The sequence below is a fragment of the Topomyia yanbarensis genome, chromosome 2 (assembly GCF_030247195.1).
Source record: "Topomyia yanbarensis strain Yona2022 chromosome 2, ASM3024719v1, whole genome shotgun sequence".
Lineage (NCBI taxonomy): Eukaryota > Metazoa > Arthropoda > Insecta > Diptera > Culicidae > Topomyia > Topomyia yanbarensis.
In genome coordinates, this window is record NC_080671.1 from 313,402,464 (window position 1) to 313,421,290 (window position 18,827).

The 18,827-nt window shown below is 38.0% G+C and overlaps 1 protein-coding gene across 4 annotated transcripts in view; it reads right to left on the reverse strand.

Moving 5' to 3' along the window:
• The window catches only part of LOC131683594 (protein TANC2), a 283,296-nt gene that overhangs the window by 32,234 nt on the left and 232,235 nt on the right, over window positions 1–18,827 (reverse strand). For all 4 annotated transcript variants that reach the window (XM_058965699.1, XM_058965700.1, XM_058965702.1 and 1 more), the window contains 2 exons: window positions 15,506–15,700; window positions 1,812–1,969 (listed from right to left, as the gene is read on the reverse strand). In XM_058965699.1, the coding sequence (XP_058821682.1) occupies window positions 1,812–1,969; window positions 15,506–15,700 (353 nt within the window). The remainder of the gene's footprint in view (window positions 1–1,811; window positions 1,970–15,505; window positions 15,701–18,827) is intronic.

An 18,827-nucleotide genomic window follows, 5' to 3' on the forward strand; every position in this document is an offset into this window, starting at 1 on the left:
TGTATCCAGTTCGTAATATATATAAAGGTACTCTATGACCTCGTGTTCGAAAGACAAGTTGTCAAAAGAACTTTCAATATCAATAAAAGCTGCTAAACTTCAAGCCTTTTCGATGTTGTAAACTATATTATGTAACAGGGTAATGGTAGAGTTCTCCCGCTGATATGTATGCTACATAGCATGTAGACCCGTTTAGCTAACATCCCGAATATAGTGGTCGCCTAAACGCACACTGCACTGATTTGAGAAGAAAGACTGTTCGGTCTAAGGCTTTTTGCCTCCTTATAGGAAACCTGGCCACCTTTGGGAACATATTTTAAAATTATTTCCCGTCACGCGAATGAAATGGTTGTACTACTACAAGTAAAAACTTTTTCCAAAATATGCTTCAAATGTTTATATCCTATTTGAAGTAGAACTGGAATGATTTCATCATGACAACCGTCGGGGTAAGATCATCTTTCAACTTAGCATTCAATAGCGACTATGGTACTCTACTTAGAAAGTATCCTGGATATATTCGCTAAATAACTAACATAGATCCTCATACTAAATCTACTTGATATGCAGTATGTTATGTATAACAGAGTTGTGCGAATTTCTGCGCTGTGTTCCTAACAATTCGTAATTATTTAATTTACAAATACTCCGTGAAGAGTTCTAAAATAGCTTTGAACCAGTTTTCAATTCAATCTATTATATGAAATCACAATGGTATTCACATATGGCATCTTTCAAAGCACAGAATGGCATAAAAACAACGAATCCCATTATTTTAAATTAAGATACATTCAGTACTACGCTGTGAAGCTATTACGTAACATTAGATTACCCCATAGTTTCATTGAGCAATGGAACCCGCATCAGCAATCAAGCTACCGTCAACGAGCTGTGTAATTTGCATTGCAATCATGCTCAAGGGACAGTACCGGCTAGGCCATGCCATGGCAGGCTGACACTCTGGCAAGGCGGGCAACATTTTGTTAACCCTTTTCTTACATACTCTCAAGAAAGCGTGGTGAAAAGTGTCAATTAATGGCTAAACGCGTCAATATTTCATGTTCAAACACGGTAATAATTGCACCGATATCTGTTTTCCAGCAAAAAAGACACGATTCAATTAAGTTTCCCTGCAAAAAATGTCTATCCGCTTTCATAATGAGTTAGGACGGCTCAGATAAAGATCGACTGCAAACGGCAGCCTAAACTGGGATCTTGCCATTTCATGGCCAACATTAATTTACTAGGTTTGTAACGGTCATTTATCATTTTTGAGCTCGTTGTATTCCTAGCTACACTGTGGTACAAAATGTTCGAACATCATACACAAACAAAATGGCAACATTTTCGAAAAGTATATGTATATTCTGAAACAAATGACATCTTAAAATTTAATTTCTGTAAAATAATCGTTTGGCGTACGGTGAACATGGACGCCACAGTGTACAAGATGAAAAACATTGAGCGGAACAGATTATAGTAGTAGAAACGCTTAAGGAGTATTACATAAAGGAGAGTTAAGTCTGCCTGCCGGCGATCGTCCGTTGCCTTGATTTGGGGCTTTTCGCCGCAGTGGTTTATGTTCGATCGCCAACAAGCGAGTCTATTCACCAAGGAGTTAATTAAGCTTAAGGTTATGCACTGACAACAGCAATTATCTATGAGTACAGGTTGATGTATTTATCATTGGACATAGGGTGCCGCTTAAACTATGTAACTTGAGAGGTTCAATACCGTGGATATTGGCCATAGAGATGTGTGGCGAAATAAACGAAAATATTTAGGAGGATATTACAATATATAACTCTTACCTGATACGTCGACAAAAGATGCCCGCCGAGTTTAGCCTGCGATCGGCACACCGGTTGCGGAGATGCTAATGGACTCAGCAGCGTTGCAGTACTTCCAATACCAGGGTCGTAGTCATGCATTTTTCTGCTTAAGTAGGCACCATTTCTAGAAACTATGTCTGAAATTAAAGAAAAAGATATATCAAAATACGGATGTATTTGTGAAAAGTTATTGGTCTTCATTTAACAGTAATTTTAGATGGTTTAAAATAGTTTTACGGATAGCCTTAATACATCGTATAGTCTTGATGAGCCTAAACGAATCGTTCACAAGTTTGACCAACAATATTTCAATATATTTCGCTCGGAACCATTAAACTCGATTTATATTTTAGATTCGATGGAAGATTTGTTGAATCCAATGAAATCTACTGGTGTTCTTGGGATACTTAATCCATTCTGATTCATTCGTGGGACGATAAATTACAAGTTAATCAATCGACAATGGGACACCTTATTAGCACAGACAAACGAATGCATACATTAGAGCATTTTTAATTTTATTTATTGGTAACTGAACAAAGTGCGTATCGTTTGAAAATCCTTCTACTGGGTGGTGACTTGAATGGACATATGCGGAATGCAGAAGCAAAGCCCTTTTACAGATGCGATTTCGCTTCGGCAGTTTTTTATCCGATTAATGTCCTCTGACAGAGTTGTTGATCATTCGACAATTTTCCCTGCGTCGAACCGCAGAAGTGAACGTGATGATGCAAAACTTGTGACCCTGTTTTTACGTGATTCTTCGGCACAGCTTTTAACATAGCCATTACTCTTGTTTCTCATTTTCCTAGATCCTTCATCTGTCGTTCATCAAGTCGTATGGGTTTTGCTGGGTGATTTTTTTAATTAAACATTTACCCTTATTCCCTCACTATTCTGTGGCAGGCGAGATTCCTGGCCCCTAAAATGGAAATTGAGCACATAAAAACGTGTGATATGCTATTGAATTAATGTGAAGGATTAAGTTAATGGACACGGTACGGCCAATCGCGGATCGAGTTTGGGAGCACGCGAAATTAATGCTTCATGGCGATTCGATCCGCACATTGTGCAACTTGAAAGCGGCTGATGAAAATGTTACCAGTCCAATCCATTGACAAGGGCAACTGTAGAATGATTGAATGTATACAAAAAATTAAACTATTAAAATTGTGTCAACTTTATGAACGTGTAGACTGTATTGTACGAAGTGTACAAACAAATCACATTTTACTTGTTTACATCGGACACGGTCAACTTCAAGCTATAACTCTGATAGGCAATCGCTTCAAGATGCATTGAGCTATAGGGATCGGAATGTACACGTGTATTGTTGGTTGCCATAGCTATACAAATTCTCCTTGAAAATATTTATTGGCGATTTTATCGATCCACCGAACAGTGAAATGTGAATTATTTTATAACACAATTATTGTTTTCCCTAGCCTATTCAATATTCTGCAGAATATGTGTAGGTATGCAAAAGGTGGTTTTTGTTTTTTTTTCATTGTATCTTGTTGATGAATGAGTAGACATATCAATTTATTTATTTGCCCTTATAGTGCTGGTTTTAGTAACCCTTTTTAATTCCACTATTACTTTTACCCGTGACAGATATGCGTTTTTCGTACACTACTTATGTGTTTCATCAGTGTCATCATAAGTAACCAAAAATTAAAAAAAAATATATAAACGTCACTTGTAACGAATCTTATGACAAGAAAGAGTATCAATAAGATTGAAACTGAATGGAAAACAAGACATTGTTAGGTGAATTTAAAATCGCTGTTTATCAGTTACAATTAATGCAATTGTATTTAACTATGAATATAACAGAGGAAAAATCAAGAGCTTTCATTCAAAGCTTTAAATCGAACAATGAGAGACTCTTTTTGTTTACTTTCTCTTTCGATTTTCTCTAATTTTACAGAGCAGATCGAATGGCGGCAGTTTTGACTAGCATATTATGCATAGAGATGAGGAGTAAATGTTGTAGCGACCGAATGATTAACCCTTTATAAGGCTCAGAGTTTGGGGCTATTAATGGATGTTATATTAATAGAAACACTTAATTTATAATATATTTACATTTATTTCGTAATATTTTGAAAATATACTTGGTACCGCCCGTACCGCTGTTAGAAAACGTCAGTCTTCGTAATGTTTGATGTATTTCCAACGAGATTGGTCGAAATATAAAGACAAATCGAGCTGGATCGGAAATTCAGAAAGAAATTGAGGTGAGTTACTGGTTATTGCCTGATTAACAGTAAATAACCCCTGGATTCTCAGGATAAGTTGAAAAATGAAACCACAGATTACAGACGTTCATTTATTCAAGTATTTTTTTTTTTGTAATTTTTACCACTCACCACTCAAATTTTCGGATTAAAAATAGTTGTTTTTACAAATTTGCATCACCAACTTATAGGGTCTAGAGTATTTTTTTCAAAATCGAGCTAATTTTATTATCCAAAAGGAAATCGCCGTATTTTTTTCAAAAAAAACTCCACCAATCTGACACTTTTCACTGTACCTCAATAAAAAGTAATAAGAAGAGTTGCCAGACTCCTAACAAGTAGATTTCATGCGATTGGAACTCTTCTCACTTCATATTTCTGCGTTATGAACGAAACGAAAAGGTGGCAATATAGTTTCCACTGCCTTATAAAGGGTTAACAGAAGAGAAATCAAACAATGAGAGTCTCTCAATGTTAGATATGTCGTTTTGAAAAAAAGCCTCGTGAAATTTCAAATCGTTTATATGATAAGGCACGTTGCGTTAGCTTAAAGGTGCCAATTTTGTTATGTTTTATATTTTGAATTGCTTAAAACTAGGGGATTACATATTGATTTTTTTAAAATGAAACTAATGCGATTTTATAGCTATCTTATATATCTACACAAGGGGATAATATTATTTTCGTAAGATTAAGGGGGTCATTTAGTTTTTGTGGCAATATGGTTTGACATTTTTATCAGTGAGATTATTGGAGCAAATAATGTTTAACTAAGGGGGACAATTTTTTACGACTATCTTAAAAGTAGGAATAATTAGAGGGCATGATTGAATTTTGTAAAGATTCGTAATTATAGTTATTTTTGTGGGTAGTAGAGTTGGGAATTTTCAACGAGATTATATAATATAATAGTTAAAACTAGAAGAGACAAGAAGAGCTAAATGCTTCGTGATGATATTGGGGGGGGGGTGTTACTTCTGGGAGGGTAGACAAAGATGGCAGGGAGAGAAAATTATTTCAGTTTCAGGCATCGTGAGATCAACGGATGGATCACAAACTCGGGTGGCCTTCATCAGGGGAATCATGTACTGGGACGCCGGGTGGTCCTCCTCAAGATGGCAGGGGTTTTTCCAGACGATTTCGTAGTACGGCTCAGATGTGGATCGGCTACATTTCGAGTTAAGCGTGTTATTTTCGTGCCGTAGGTCCCGTATTTGTTGGCTCATTCGATACAGATGCTTTGATACAGGTGGAAGAGGGTTCTGAGAATGATAAGGAAAATAAGAAGGGGCAGTTAGACTTGTATATTGATGGTTTTCACAAAGGTGTATATAAGGGACATCGCGGCTTGCCAGCACATCTCGAACCGGGACGTTGGTTGGTCTTCCTCGGGCCCGCAGGGTATCCATTAGCCGAGACCTGGCGGAACTGTACTCGGTGCACGCCCAGACAATGTGCTCGATGAGGTGATAGCCGTCGCCACAAGCGCAGATACCACACACGAGCCCAATACGCCGGAGATGTGCATCCAGCGTGTAATGGTTTGCCATGAGTCGGGACATCACACGAATGAAGTCACGACCCACATCCATCCCCTTGAACCAAGGTTTCGTCGATACCTTAGAGATTATCGAATGTAGCCACCTTCCCAGCTCCCCACTGCTCCACGAAGTTTGCCAACTTTCGAGGGTTCTCTGATGAGTAATACTGAAAAATTCGCTGAAGTAAATTGGTCTTTCGTAAACGTCTCCTTCTAATGCACCCATCTTAGCTAAGGAGTCTGCCTTCTCATTGCCCGGAATGGAGCAATGAGAAGGGACCCATACCAAGGTAATCTGGAAAGAATTGTCAGATAAAGCACTCAGTAGCTCCCGTATTTTCCCCAAAAAATACGAGGAGTGCTTTCCATGTTTCATCGAGCGAATAGCGTCAATGGAACTGAGGCTATCCGAAACGATGAAGTAATGGCCTGCGGGTAATGTTTCAATGACTCCAAGGGTATACTGAATGGCAGCTAGTTCTGCGGCGTAAACTGAAGCAGGGTCACTGAGTTTGTAGGAGGCGGTGAACTTTTGATTGAAAATACCGAAGCCAGTGGACCCTTCGAGGTTTGATCCGTCAGTATAAAACATCTTAGAACAGTCGACTTCTCGGAATTTATTATAAAAAATGTTTGGAACCACTTGTGGGCGCATGTGGTCCGGAATTCCACTAATCTCGTCTTTCATGGATGTGTCGAAGAAAACAGTAGATTCAGAAGTATTTATGAAATGCACACGGTTGGGATTGTAAGAAGAGGGTTAATATTCTGCGCCATGTAGTCAAAGTACAGGGACATGAAACGGGTCTGAGAATTGAGCTCAACAAGCCTTTCGAAATTTTCAATCACGACCGGGTTCAAGATATCGCATCGAATGAGCAATCGATATGAGAGTTCCCAAAATCGATTTTTCAACGGGAGAACGCCCGACAGCACTTCGAGACTCATCGTATGGGTCGACTGCATGCACCCTAAGGCGATACGCAAACAACGATACTGAATTCTTTCGAGTTTGATGAAATGTATGTTCGCGGCGGAGCGAAAGCAGAAGCATCCGTATTACATTACCGACAGTATCGTTGTTTGATACAACCTAATTAGGTCTCCTGGGTGGGCACCCCACCATGTTCCGGTTATTGTACGAAGAAAGTTGATCCTTTGCTGGCATTTCTGTTTCAGATACCGAATATGGCATCCCCAAGCACCTTTCGAGTCGAACCAGACCCCTAGATATTTTACTGCGAAGACCTGAGCGATAGTTTGACCCATTAATAGAAGCTGTAGTTATGCTGGTTCACGCTTCCTTGAAGATACAACTAGCTCAGTTTTCTCCGTGGAGAATTCGATACCCAGCTTAATAGCCCAAGCAGACAAATTGTCCAAGGTATTCTGTAATGGTCCTTGTAGATCGACAGCTTTGGGTCCCGTAACAGACACCACGCCATCGTCTGCAAGTTGCCTTAACGTGCAGGAATTGTCAAGACATTCATCAATGTCGTTGACGTAGAAATTGTATAACAGGGGGCTTAGATATGAGCCCTGGGGAAGGCCCATGTAGCTAAATCGTGATGTCGATAAGTCACCATGCGAAAAATGCATGTGCTTTTCCGACAACAAGTTTAGTAAAAAGTTTGTTTAAAGTCGCTGAAAGACCATGCTGGTGCAGCTTCTCTGAAAGAATGTTGATCGAAACTGAATCAAAAGCCCCCTTAATATCTAGGAACATTGATGCCATCTGCTCTTTTCTAGCATAGGCCATTTGAATTTCAGTTGAGAGCAACGCAAGACAATCGTTCGTCCCTTTGCCTTTGCGAAAGCCAAATTGTGTATCTGACAGTAAGCCATTTGCTTCGACCCAATTGTCGAGGCGGGATAGGATCATTTTCTCGAACAACTTCCGGATACAGGATAGCATTGCGATCGGACGGTACGAATTGTGGTCGGAGGCTGGTTTTCCTGGTTTTTGGATGGCGATGACCTTCACTTGAATTTGATTCTGTCTGACCCCGGAGCTTTATTGTTACACGACAAGAGAGCAAGTGAGAACTCCACCATCGAAAAAGGTGTTTCGTTCGCGCTATCATGAGGAGACGCGGCGCGGTAAATCTTCTGTGCCGGGGCGGAATCCGGACAAACCTTCTTGGCGAAATCGAATATCCAACGGTTTGAATATTCTGCACTCTTGTTAGTACTGTTTCGGTTTCGCAAACGCCGGGCCGTGCCCCAAAGAGTGCTCATCGATGTTTCTCTCGTTAGTCCGTCAACGAACCGGCGCCAGTAACTACGTTTCTTGTCTTTCATCAAACTCTTCATTCGCGTTTCTAACGTCGCATATTGTCGATAGCTAGCGGGTAACCCGTCGTCCCGGAAGGTCTTATACGCGGCGGCCTTCTCCGCGTACACGTCTGAGCACTCTTTGTCCCACCACGGATTAGGAGAGCGTTTTTGTATGTTCGCGCCGGGTACTGGCTTAGTCTGAGCTTGATTCGCGCTGTCGAGAATCAAGCCAGCCAAAAACCTGTACTCTTCCTCCGGAGGAAGTTCTTGGGTAGATTCGATGTTGTCGGATATCGTGGCAGCATAGCTCTTCCAATCGATATTTCGTGTGAGGTCATGCGAAATATTGATTGATTTCAATGGCCTTGAACCGTTATTGATTGAGACTACAATCGGCAGATGGTACGTTTTTGAACCATCCCCCGCAACTACTACTGAGTGCAAACGTTTGCACTCAAGTATTTTGACTGGCTGAAGTAAGCGGTCTCTGAAACGGCCAACCCCATACTTCAGCAGATCCTCGCACGTCAAACTCTCATAGGTTACGACGCCTTCGGATTGTACTTTTACAGCTAGAATATACACGTTATAATCCCGCGTAAAGTGCTCACAGCAAGCAATGTCGTTTGCCTGCTTTGAGTTGGCTAGCAACACCCTTATCTTGTCTGAGCGGACCGTTGAAATTTCGGTCACAGCCGAGAACCGTTCCGTCAGGTCTCTAGAAATCTGAAGAAGATTCAGTGATTTAGTCTTGGGCCGAAAGAAGACCACAAATGGACCAGTTGAGAGTTCTGGATAGCATTTGGGCCGGGGGGAGCCTTAGAAGTTGAACCCGATTCAACTTCCATTTGACCGTCCGGAGAGGGAACCATAGAAAACGTCAACGCACGGGGTCAGCGCCCGCGCAGACGGAAGAAAGCAATAAATGTGTTACAAAAGACAAAAACCACTTAGCTTTAAACTGGTGTCCAACGACGAACCGATCCAGCTTATACAGCTGGCTATTGTTTAATCCTCACACGCGAACAAAAAAATGTGTTAATTATCACAACCATTAAGTTGTTTATATGAAATTTTGTGGTAGTTTAGATTTAGCGTCGAACTGGTCTCAAGCCCACCCAACTAGAGACTGGGAGATCGCAGGTTCAATTCCTGCTTGAGGACATATCTTTTCCCAGTGTGTCCAAAAAAAGGTGAATTGTCACCGTTTCCGGTTCATTGTTTCTATCTATTTTCCATTGTACACATTCCGATAAAGCAAGGTAATATTTAACCAATAAATTATTTTTTCACATTTCCATATTGTTGATAGTCTCCTAAATTATTTTTGCACATAGTAATAAATAAAAAAAAAATATTTCTTGTGTTAAAATTGCTCTGGACCACGTTCCCTGATGTGTTTTTCTAAGGGAAGCCTTTCAATCGTACTAAACCCCAGATTTTTCCAAGAATATATGACTATAGCACGTTAAATTGAGGTAAAATTCTCTGAAAAATCAAGAAATGATTGAATTGCGAATGGAAAATTGATTGAAAAGGGACTTCGAGTAAAAATAGAATTGCACGACATCCCAAGAAGTTATCACCACCTTAGTTTACTTTAAAATTCATCGATGCAAACCTATCCACAATTAGGTTGTTGCAAAGAGCTAGGGTAGATGTACTATAGTTCGCCCCCTAAAACATTTGTTTGCAGAAAAACGTAAAATTTTAACAATGTTGAACTGCTATAAATAATTTTGATTTTGATTTTATCATATAATATACTATAATCATATAATATCAAATAATCCTGAAAAAGTTATTTTAAACATAAAATTAACGAAAAGTTAACAATATTCTGAATCAAGATGCGTTTCAATTTTCGTCCCCCTAAATTTAATCTTCATTCCTCTCTTGCTCTATTGTTTCGCCCCCGTGCGCCCACGCACTGTTTCACGACTTCTATCATGCTATAATATCACAGAATTGGTAATAGAAAAAAGGTTAGACAAATCCAGGTTATATTTTCAATAGCAAGTAACAAATAATACGTTAACATACCAGCGCTTGTATTTATAGATCCATTCACGGATTTAGATTTAAAATACCGTATTTTCCATTGTCAACAATTCTAAAATGTGCAAAAACCAACAAATCATTATTCATACTGTGTTGTTTTCATCCTAGCGAGAAATTTTGGTTTTTACCAAATTTTCCTCCTTAGGGTGAAATATAGCATAGTAAATCATTATTGTTTTACTACATGACATTACTAGAAAACTGCTCTAAATGCTAAAAAATCACTACATTTGGAAACTTTATTTTTTCCTATTTAAACAGGATTAAAAACTTATTTGCTTTCGGTTTTGCAGCAAGTGCAACGGATACATCAATTAAAATGTCATGCATACGTTTTAAAAATCATGTTCGAAGAATCATCTGATATTCTTTTTGTAAATCATGTATGAAACAGTAGATTTTTTTTGTAGTTGACTAGAAGCAACAATTTCAATTTTGTTCAAATATGTTAAATATGTCCAAAATAACTTAAGATGCTCACTTATATTAAGGGTTGTATATGTTGAGGTTGGTAAAAAAATCGAAAAAATAATCATTCTTTTAATTTTCTTTTCGTTGCAAATTATATGCTCCATGTGCAGAGCCGCAGCGCTGAAATCATGTCCGTTTTTTTATTTTTGTGAGTATAAATCATGAAATAAGTCAAGATAATGTGCCGTTTGCAAGTAAACTGTACACTGAAAAAGAAGAAAAGGGTTACAAAACTAATGCAGTTTTTGCTCGAGAAGAAACTAAGTCAGGTTCTAACTCCAACTGCTGTTTCAACTGATTGATTTCCACATGGCGATCATCAGAGTGATACTCTTTCAAAAGAGCACAAAGATTTGTCGTGGTGAATGGGGTAGCTCTTTTTAGTTTTTCTGCAAGAGTAATCGTCTTTAAAGGGGACGCTTTAGATTCCTAGAACCCTAGATCATACATATAGACTTTCTCATAATAGGCATACCCATTTTTCAGCATTCTCAATGCAAGAGTCATCCTCACGATACTCGGTACAACAGCCAAACAGGCAGACGATTCTTGTTGAAGAACATGTAATTTAACACCAAAGCTCACCCGGTACGAGTTTGAAGGGACACACAATTTTGTCCTATCCAGCGCAATTTCCATTCAAAAACCATCGCTCAATGAAGCAAAGGGACCTTGAAATAATCAACCCCGTGCTTCAATAGACCCATGCACAATTTCGAATCGGTTACCCCACCATCGATCTCAACGTTGTAAGCGGACATTTAGACGCGGTAGTCCTTCATACAAGCCTTGTCGCCACTAACGTTATTTGCTTGCATTAAATAGAATATCACAACTCTGAACTCATCTGGGTGACCTTTCGGGATATCTGTCACTGTTGAATATGTCTGCGTTAGTTCTTTCAAAATCTTTACAGTGCTTAGCGGATTATCTTTGGCTCAAATATGGTCCAACCGAGTTCAATCAATGTTTTTAAACGGGAAGTCGGAATCTGGGTCTTTTCAGGACAGTTTATTTTTGCTGTATCGATTTTGTTGGCTATTTTCGGCAAATTTGAGACTAAGAGAAACGAAAGCAATGAAATTGAAAGACGGATAGGTATTCTAGAGCGAATCAGTTATAAACTTAGAACGGAAAACTAGAACTAGGCAGGCTCATATGGGCATGATCGAAAGGAAATGTGAAGAATTTTTTGCCTTCTGCAGAGTAGGAGTTGGGCGTTTCACCCAAGTCTACTGCATGGTCTATGGTAGAACATAACACATCATCATGTTTTACCGCCGACGCCGGCGTCTCTGTCAAAGTAGAACTCTAACATTTGACCGAAGTCCATCCCATAAAGGCACAAACAAACTACTGAATTTTTCATCAAAATCGGAGAACATCAATACGAACAGTGACAAAATTTAGCAAAACTCCAAAAGTTCAAAAATCGTAACTTGAAAAAAAATATCTTTAATTAAAAGGTGTCAATAATTTTTCGTTAAAGAATGCGAGGAAAATATTTCGAAAAAATAAAAAACGGATTCTAAATCTGAATTTATATTAAAATGTAAAAGTCGGCTATGAACTACAAGCGTAATATTCTGACTAGTGTTTTTCGGTATAAGATTCGTTGAAAAATTTGTTGAAAAGAAGATTGTCCTGCGAGTGAATTATTTGGTTTGATCAGTTTTTTACACTGCAGTTTCATCCTTGCGACTCTTACTCTTGCGACGTCTCACGCAAGAAGTTTTTAGCCGAATTTCAATTCTAACTTATGGGGTTTTTCATTTAAAAGCCCGGGGCGGTGGAGTGCACTGGTGTTGCATTTTCTAGCAGAAGAGCAGGCCACTAGACGTGTTTCATTCCCACTTCTGCTAGAAAGTGCAAAACCAGTGCAATCCGCTGCCCCAGTGGTTTTCAATGAAAAACTACATTAGTAACATTTCGATTCTAGATTTCTGGCAAAAAAGTAAATAAATAAATAGAAACGACCTGTTATGTCAACCTTTAAAGCGTGTTTCAAAATAGAGCATTTTAGCGTCCTTTTAATATTAAAGTAATACCGCAGTTGAAAGAAATAAATAACGAAGTCTTCAGCAATAATCGTGGTTGGTAAGACGATGAAGACTGGATGAGTGCATTCAGATTCTTAACACTTCAAGGATTTACACGTCACAACCTGAATATTTCGATCGATCGCCAACTTGAAAGGGTTGGTAAAATATTGCGTGTGATCATTCTGATTGGTAGACAAAATAAATACCGCTTATTCATCGATAAGCGCAAAAGAAAAAAAAGCTGAAATTACGTTCGCGGCGGCAACGAGCCGACGACAGTTTGCGAATTGTACCAGAAAACATGTTCTGCCGTCTCGTGCGACATGCAATAATGAGCGATCTCTTTCGAAAGTATGCCAGCGAGCCAATCTGTCTGGCAAGTCAATCACACAAGAGCTAAACTTGCACATAAAAAGTTATGGTCACTCTCCAACCACGTATACCTACCTATATGCTGACGAGATAATGATAAATGAAACATTTACCGACGAACAGGAAAAAATATAGAACCTCTCTGCATGGATGTGGACGGACGCAGCATTATCCAGGTCATGTTAGGAGTATATAAGAGATACGCACATAAATAAAGTCACAACATTTTTCATACCATGTTAGTAGGTAGGGTAGACGATCTCCTATTTATCTTATTGGTGATATTGTCGGATTATTTAATTTGATTGGTTTACATGTTCTACTGCAAATTGATTGTTCAAAAATTGGAATCAATAGTTAGTGTGTAAAAAGGGGAAATATATGTATTTGGGCGAAGTGAATAACAAGTGCTTTAACATTTGAGCAAATGCATTGGACACTGATGGCAGAGACTGTACTAACCAATGTCACACGGAAATGAGGAGCAGTTACCCTAGCAAGTGGATTTAATTTATATGGACTTTTCCAAGGTTTTTGACAAAGTATCTCGCAACATCGTAATTTGGAAACTATAACGGCTAGGATTTTCAACTTAGCAGAATAATTGGTTGCATTCATATATCTCTGATCGTTTATAAGAATAAATAATAAGTGGTCAAGTATGTCCAACATACCCAGTGACGTCTCGTAAGACAGACATTTATGCCTCTCATTTTTATCATATTCATTAATGAGTCTACAGTCGTATAAAGTCTGGAAAACTGATGTTCGCTGATGATCTATAAATTTCACGTGCCATAGCTGCGAATATCGACTTTATAGTGCTTCATGCTGACATATGCAGGGGAGACCGGGGCTAGTTGGCGGTGTTTTCAGTTTTCATTTTTTACCACTTTGATTTTGGTAGATCTTGCTAAATAGAACACGTTGCATGAAAGGGCAGACTGTTGGCAACATTTCTGTATTTTAAGGAAATGTTTGGTACGTTGTCTTCATTTCTAGAGATAAAAATATATGACGCGGAAAAGCCGCCAACTTACCTCAGCCTCGGGGTAAGTTGGCGGTATGTATGGGGTAAGTTGGCAGAATGCAAGAAAATAAATAATTAAATGGAAATTCGATTACATCAGTGGTTCTTATGAAATGAGCCGATTGTCTTTTCAATAAAACTGTACATTATTCGACACTTTTCATTATATTTCAGTCTCAATACCCCGTCATTTTGATTTCGACGCGTACCATATTCAAAAGCAAATTTTTGAAATTATTCAGGCGATTGGCCGAAATAATTGTCCCCTGCATTGACGAGAGACACAAGAAAAAGTTTCTCTTACTTTGGAGTGAATTCCAGAAAGGAAAATTTTTGATGCCTATTTTTGCACTGTAAATAGTACCGCTGACTTACCCCGCGTGTGTCACCGCCAACTTACCCCAACCGCACATTTTATAAAAAAGGATTTTAAAAAATACTTTTGTGTATGGATAGGTGTAATATCTATACGGATACTGAAAGCTCTTTTCACGCACTATCGAAAAATATAATCATTCGAGGAATAGATTGAAAACCACCTTCAATAACACAATTTGTTTTTATAATTAAGAAAATTTACAAAGTAAGCTCAAAAACACAATATCGCCCAAAGCTTCTACAAAACAAAATGTTTTGCAACAAAAGCACATTGGATAATGCGTTTCACATTACTTGATATTCATAACGAAAGACAGCGCTTTATGACTAATAGAAACGGAGAAAATGGGATTCCGCCAACTTACCCCAACCGCCAACTAGCCCCGGTCTCCTCTACATGTTACAAGAGTGGTGTATGCCGGCATGAAAGTTAACGTCAAGACCACCACCAAAGCTTTTGGGATACCTGGCTTTTTAACAATTTCTACGCACTAAAGCTTCTTTACTGTGCCCTGATTAGAAGAGTTCTGGAGTACACTATACAAGTGTGGGCGCTAGATTATGCCGTTCAAAGTGACCGAATAGAGCGTGCACAAATATGTTTCATGCGATTCGCTCTCAGGGAACTTCTCAAGACGATGCGACAAACCGCAAAGAATCGATGGGCGTTATTCACGGAATTTCTTCAGTCGATGTCGAAAAAAATGGGCAAAACTGGCCGATCGAATGACATTTGTAAAACGTAATCACAGTAGACATTTGTCTGAAATTATTTTCAAACACTAAATTGTATGCCACAAGCTACTTAAATATTCATTAATTATTAATATTAAATATTATTGTCACAAATTGAAAAAGTTTTATACAATTTTATCAAGAAAATCTAATGCATCAACAAAGAACTTGTATTTTGTAGAAGAAGAATCTTGTAAAAACTTGTATGCATTTTCAACAATTTGATGATTACACTGTGTTTGATTTTTATTCATATATTTTACGTTTTCGTGTTTACACTACTCCTTTCTATGTTTACATGTGGTGAAAATAAATACATAAAATATTACTATAAGCAGAAAAATAGGAGCTATGTTGGGAAATAACGCAACAAAACGATGAAAATAAAGTGAAGATTCTGTTTACTCATTTGCAGTATAATACTGTGACCAAATAATGTAACTAGACATAGATCATGCAGTAGCAGAAACCCCGGTTATGAATGAACAACACGCCATAATTCATACCCTAAGTGAAAGTGTACATACCATGATCAATATCCTGCTGTGTGGTCGGGTGGCAGATCGGGCAAATTTCATTCCGAAACATGCAGGAGTAGCATCGTTCGTGTCCGCAAGTATCTATCAACTTCCTCTTTTTACCCTTATCAAAGGGCATCTGACAGCTCGGACAGAGTGCGCCACCGGTTTCATTTTCCAAAATTTTACGAATTGCTGCCAAATCTGTGGGGAAGAGATAAGGAAAAGAAGCAACGATCATGAGATTGTGAAGAGCTGAAGATAATTTGATGGATGATCAATTATTGCAATTACGAGCTGTAATAATACTGGTTACAGGGGAGTTATTTCAAGTGCTACAGTTATTGTTTTAACGAAACGTTGTTCCGCCTACTTCGCCCGTTGGCGAGTCCGCACTTGGCAGCGTCCGGATGGTCCGATATGTTTTTAATGTTGTTTTAATGGTTTCATTGATTATTGGTTTATATGTTTTATTTAATCAGATTCGTTCGTCATAGCTACCCAAATGGCGTAATTTACTAAACAAAGCGTAATTAATTGAGTCACTAATAACCGTTCTTCTTTTAAACAAAATATCAGAAAACTGTTTGTTTATTATTTGAATGATTTACGATGTAGTAATATGATTTCGGTATCATTTGACGGAAAAGTCATATTTACACGTACATATTAGACAGAAATGCAGATGAAATTTTAATTTCAAAGCATCGTGTGAATTATTTGATTTTTTTTCAAGTAGGGTATCCCAACGACCAATTTTGCTGGATAATCGCTTAATCGGTCATTGTTTATTCTATTGTATCAAAGGCTTATTCAGCATACGTTGTTTGCTGGGTCAAATGGCTTTCGATCAAGCAACATTCGGCCAAATGACTTTCGGCCAATTGACCTAGAACCATTATAACTTGTTGTTGACGCTACATCGACAGACGAGCCCCATTTGCCCCATCCATAGAGTGACACCGATAGTGTACTGAGGGTGTACCAGCCGAGGGATCGTCAGCGATTGTGAAGGTGACCTACCTAGCTTATATCGATCGAGTGCAAGTCACAGAGAAGAAAAAGTGAACAGTATTATATCGTGCGAAGTGACAGATAGGCGTCCCATCTTCTTTTCCATTAAGGAGCCGTACACAAATGACGTAGCTTTTTTTTCGACGATTTTTGACCTCCCCCTCCCCCCTCGTAGTATTGGGTCCCTCATAAATGACGTAGCATTTACTTAACCCCCCCCACCCCTCATCCTTTACAACGCGGCCGGAGGATGAAAAAAAATTACATTTGTTTTACAATTATTTCAAATAATGTCCTTTCAAAATGTTTGACGACTTTTATCAACATATTCATTATAACAGCAAATTGCGTACAAAATAAGCCCATTTCATGACAAATATAGTGTTGATAGTTTTGTTTTGAATTTTATATGTCAAAGGGTGAAGAGAAGTTCTCTCATTTCACAATCCTGCAGCTGCCAATGATTCTATCCAGCATACGTTCATCTAAATTACTAATTTTTGTTTGGTTGAATCCGAAGAGAAAATTTAATTCAGCTACCAAACTAAGTGGTTAGTCTCCAACAAAATAAACTAAGTTTACTACGAATCGCAAAATATACATCATGAAAAACCGCATGAAAAGTAACTTGTGTGAACTTAAATTTATTTCTCTTGGGAATGGAGGAACATTAAATTTTTTTCTCTAATCAATGGGTTTTGATGCCCGTCAAAAAAATTTAAACTTAATGCTACGTCGTCCAACTACTGACCCTACCCTGACCTCGTCACACTTCGTCACAAATTTGGTATACCCTCCCTACCCCCCAAAATGCTTAAACTTAGTTTATTTTGTTGGAGACTAACCACTTAGTTTGGTAGCTGAATTAAATTTTCTCTTCGGATTCAACCAAACAAAAATTAGTAATTTTTGTTTGGTTGAATTTCACAATTTCATTTGCATAAACGAACGTGATTTAATGTGAATGTAATGTAAGCGTGTGCATTGCGAAAAGGGCAATAATCCTTACACGGAAAACCGATTCATCACAATTTCAACTAAAACATTAGTTGAGTTTTTGGTTTCGTCTAGTTAATATTTGGGCGAACTAAATTTTTGTTGAAAACAATAATCCAACGTTGTTGGTTTGAAGCTGTCAGTTTCAGTCTGGACATGAACGTTTCAGCCTAGCACAAAACTTAAAAAGCCTACCTGAGCTAAAGCTTGAAAAGCTTGTCTCAGCTTGTAACGCTTGTTTTAGTTCAAATACAATTGCATATGCCGTTACACTATCTTTTCAGCCAAGACACAAACGATTGGAATTCAACTAATCTCATTGTTGAATTAAACTGCTTCGTCGTAAAATACAACATACGATATTTCAAACATTTTGTTTCACCGACCGACGGATGAAGGTATGGAATTAAATTGTTGAAATACTCCGTATGTCAGTAATCCACACGTAAATATAATATAGAGTTATGTTTCTCATAATGTTATCTTTTTATAAACTGCACTCTTAAATGCGACGAAATAACCAAAGCTATTTAAGGATTGTTGGTAATTGATTGATGATTTCAATTTTAGATGAAAGGAATAATTTTTATTTCTTTTCTATTTAGTCAGCCAGCACTACAAAAAAATTTCATACTTATTCCAGATCTAGTTTGGAATCTCAAAAGATGAAAAATAATTATTATATTACATATTACATTTGTTAATAATTGGAATTTTACTATATAATCGACTAAATCCGAAATAGAATGATTTTGACAATCTTCGACAATACTTTCAACTTTCAGTATACATGTATTGAAAAAAATGTCAATCAAAATCATTCCTGTATTGAAATATTTTTAAAGAAAAACTAGGCAAAACCAAAATGAGGTCAGTTGAATTTCTGATTTTTGTGTACTGGTTCAGGTAGTTGCGTCCGGGCTAAAACAAGCTTTCCAAGCTGAGACAAGTACCTACCTGCATAACCGTTATGCCCAGCGTGTATGAATATACTGTCGCTACCTTGATGTATTCCAGTAAGGTGTGCATCTTGGCTACTTTGCTGTCATTTCGTATGATGTGCGTCTTGAATCAAAATCAATAATAATTTTCAATAACTATTATTTGAGAATCTCGCAAAATTAAGAGAAAATTTAGTTACGTTTTTCATTTTTCTGTTAAAATCAACTAATTAGGAAAACAAGAATTTGTTTTGTTATTTTCTTCATCGAATGGTTTTCAGTGTACTAATGGACCCCTCACCTTATGCTTTCTACCCACTCGGGCGTAAAGTGTTTCGCCGCCCCTGATGATAGAATCAATTCCTAACGCACTCGCAACC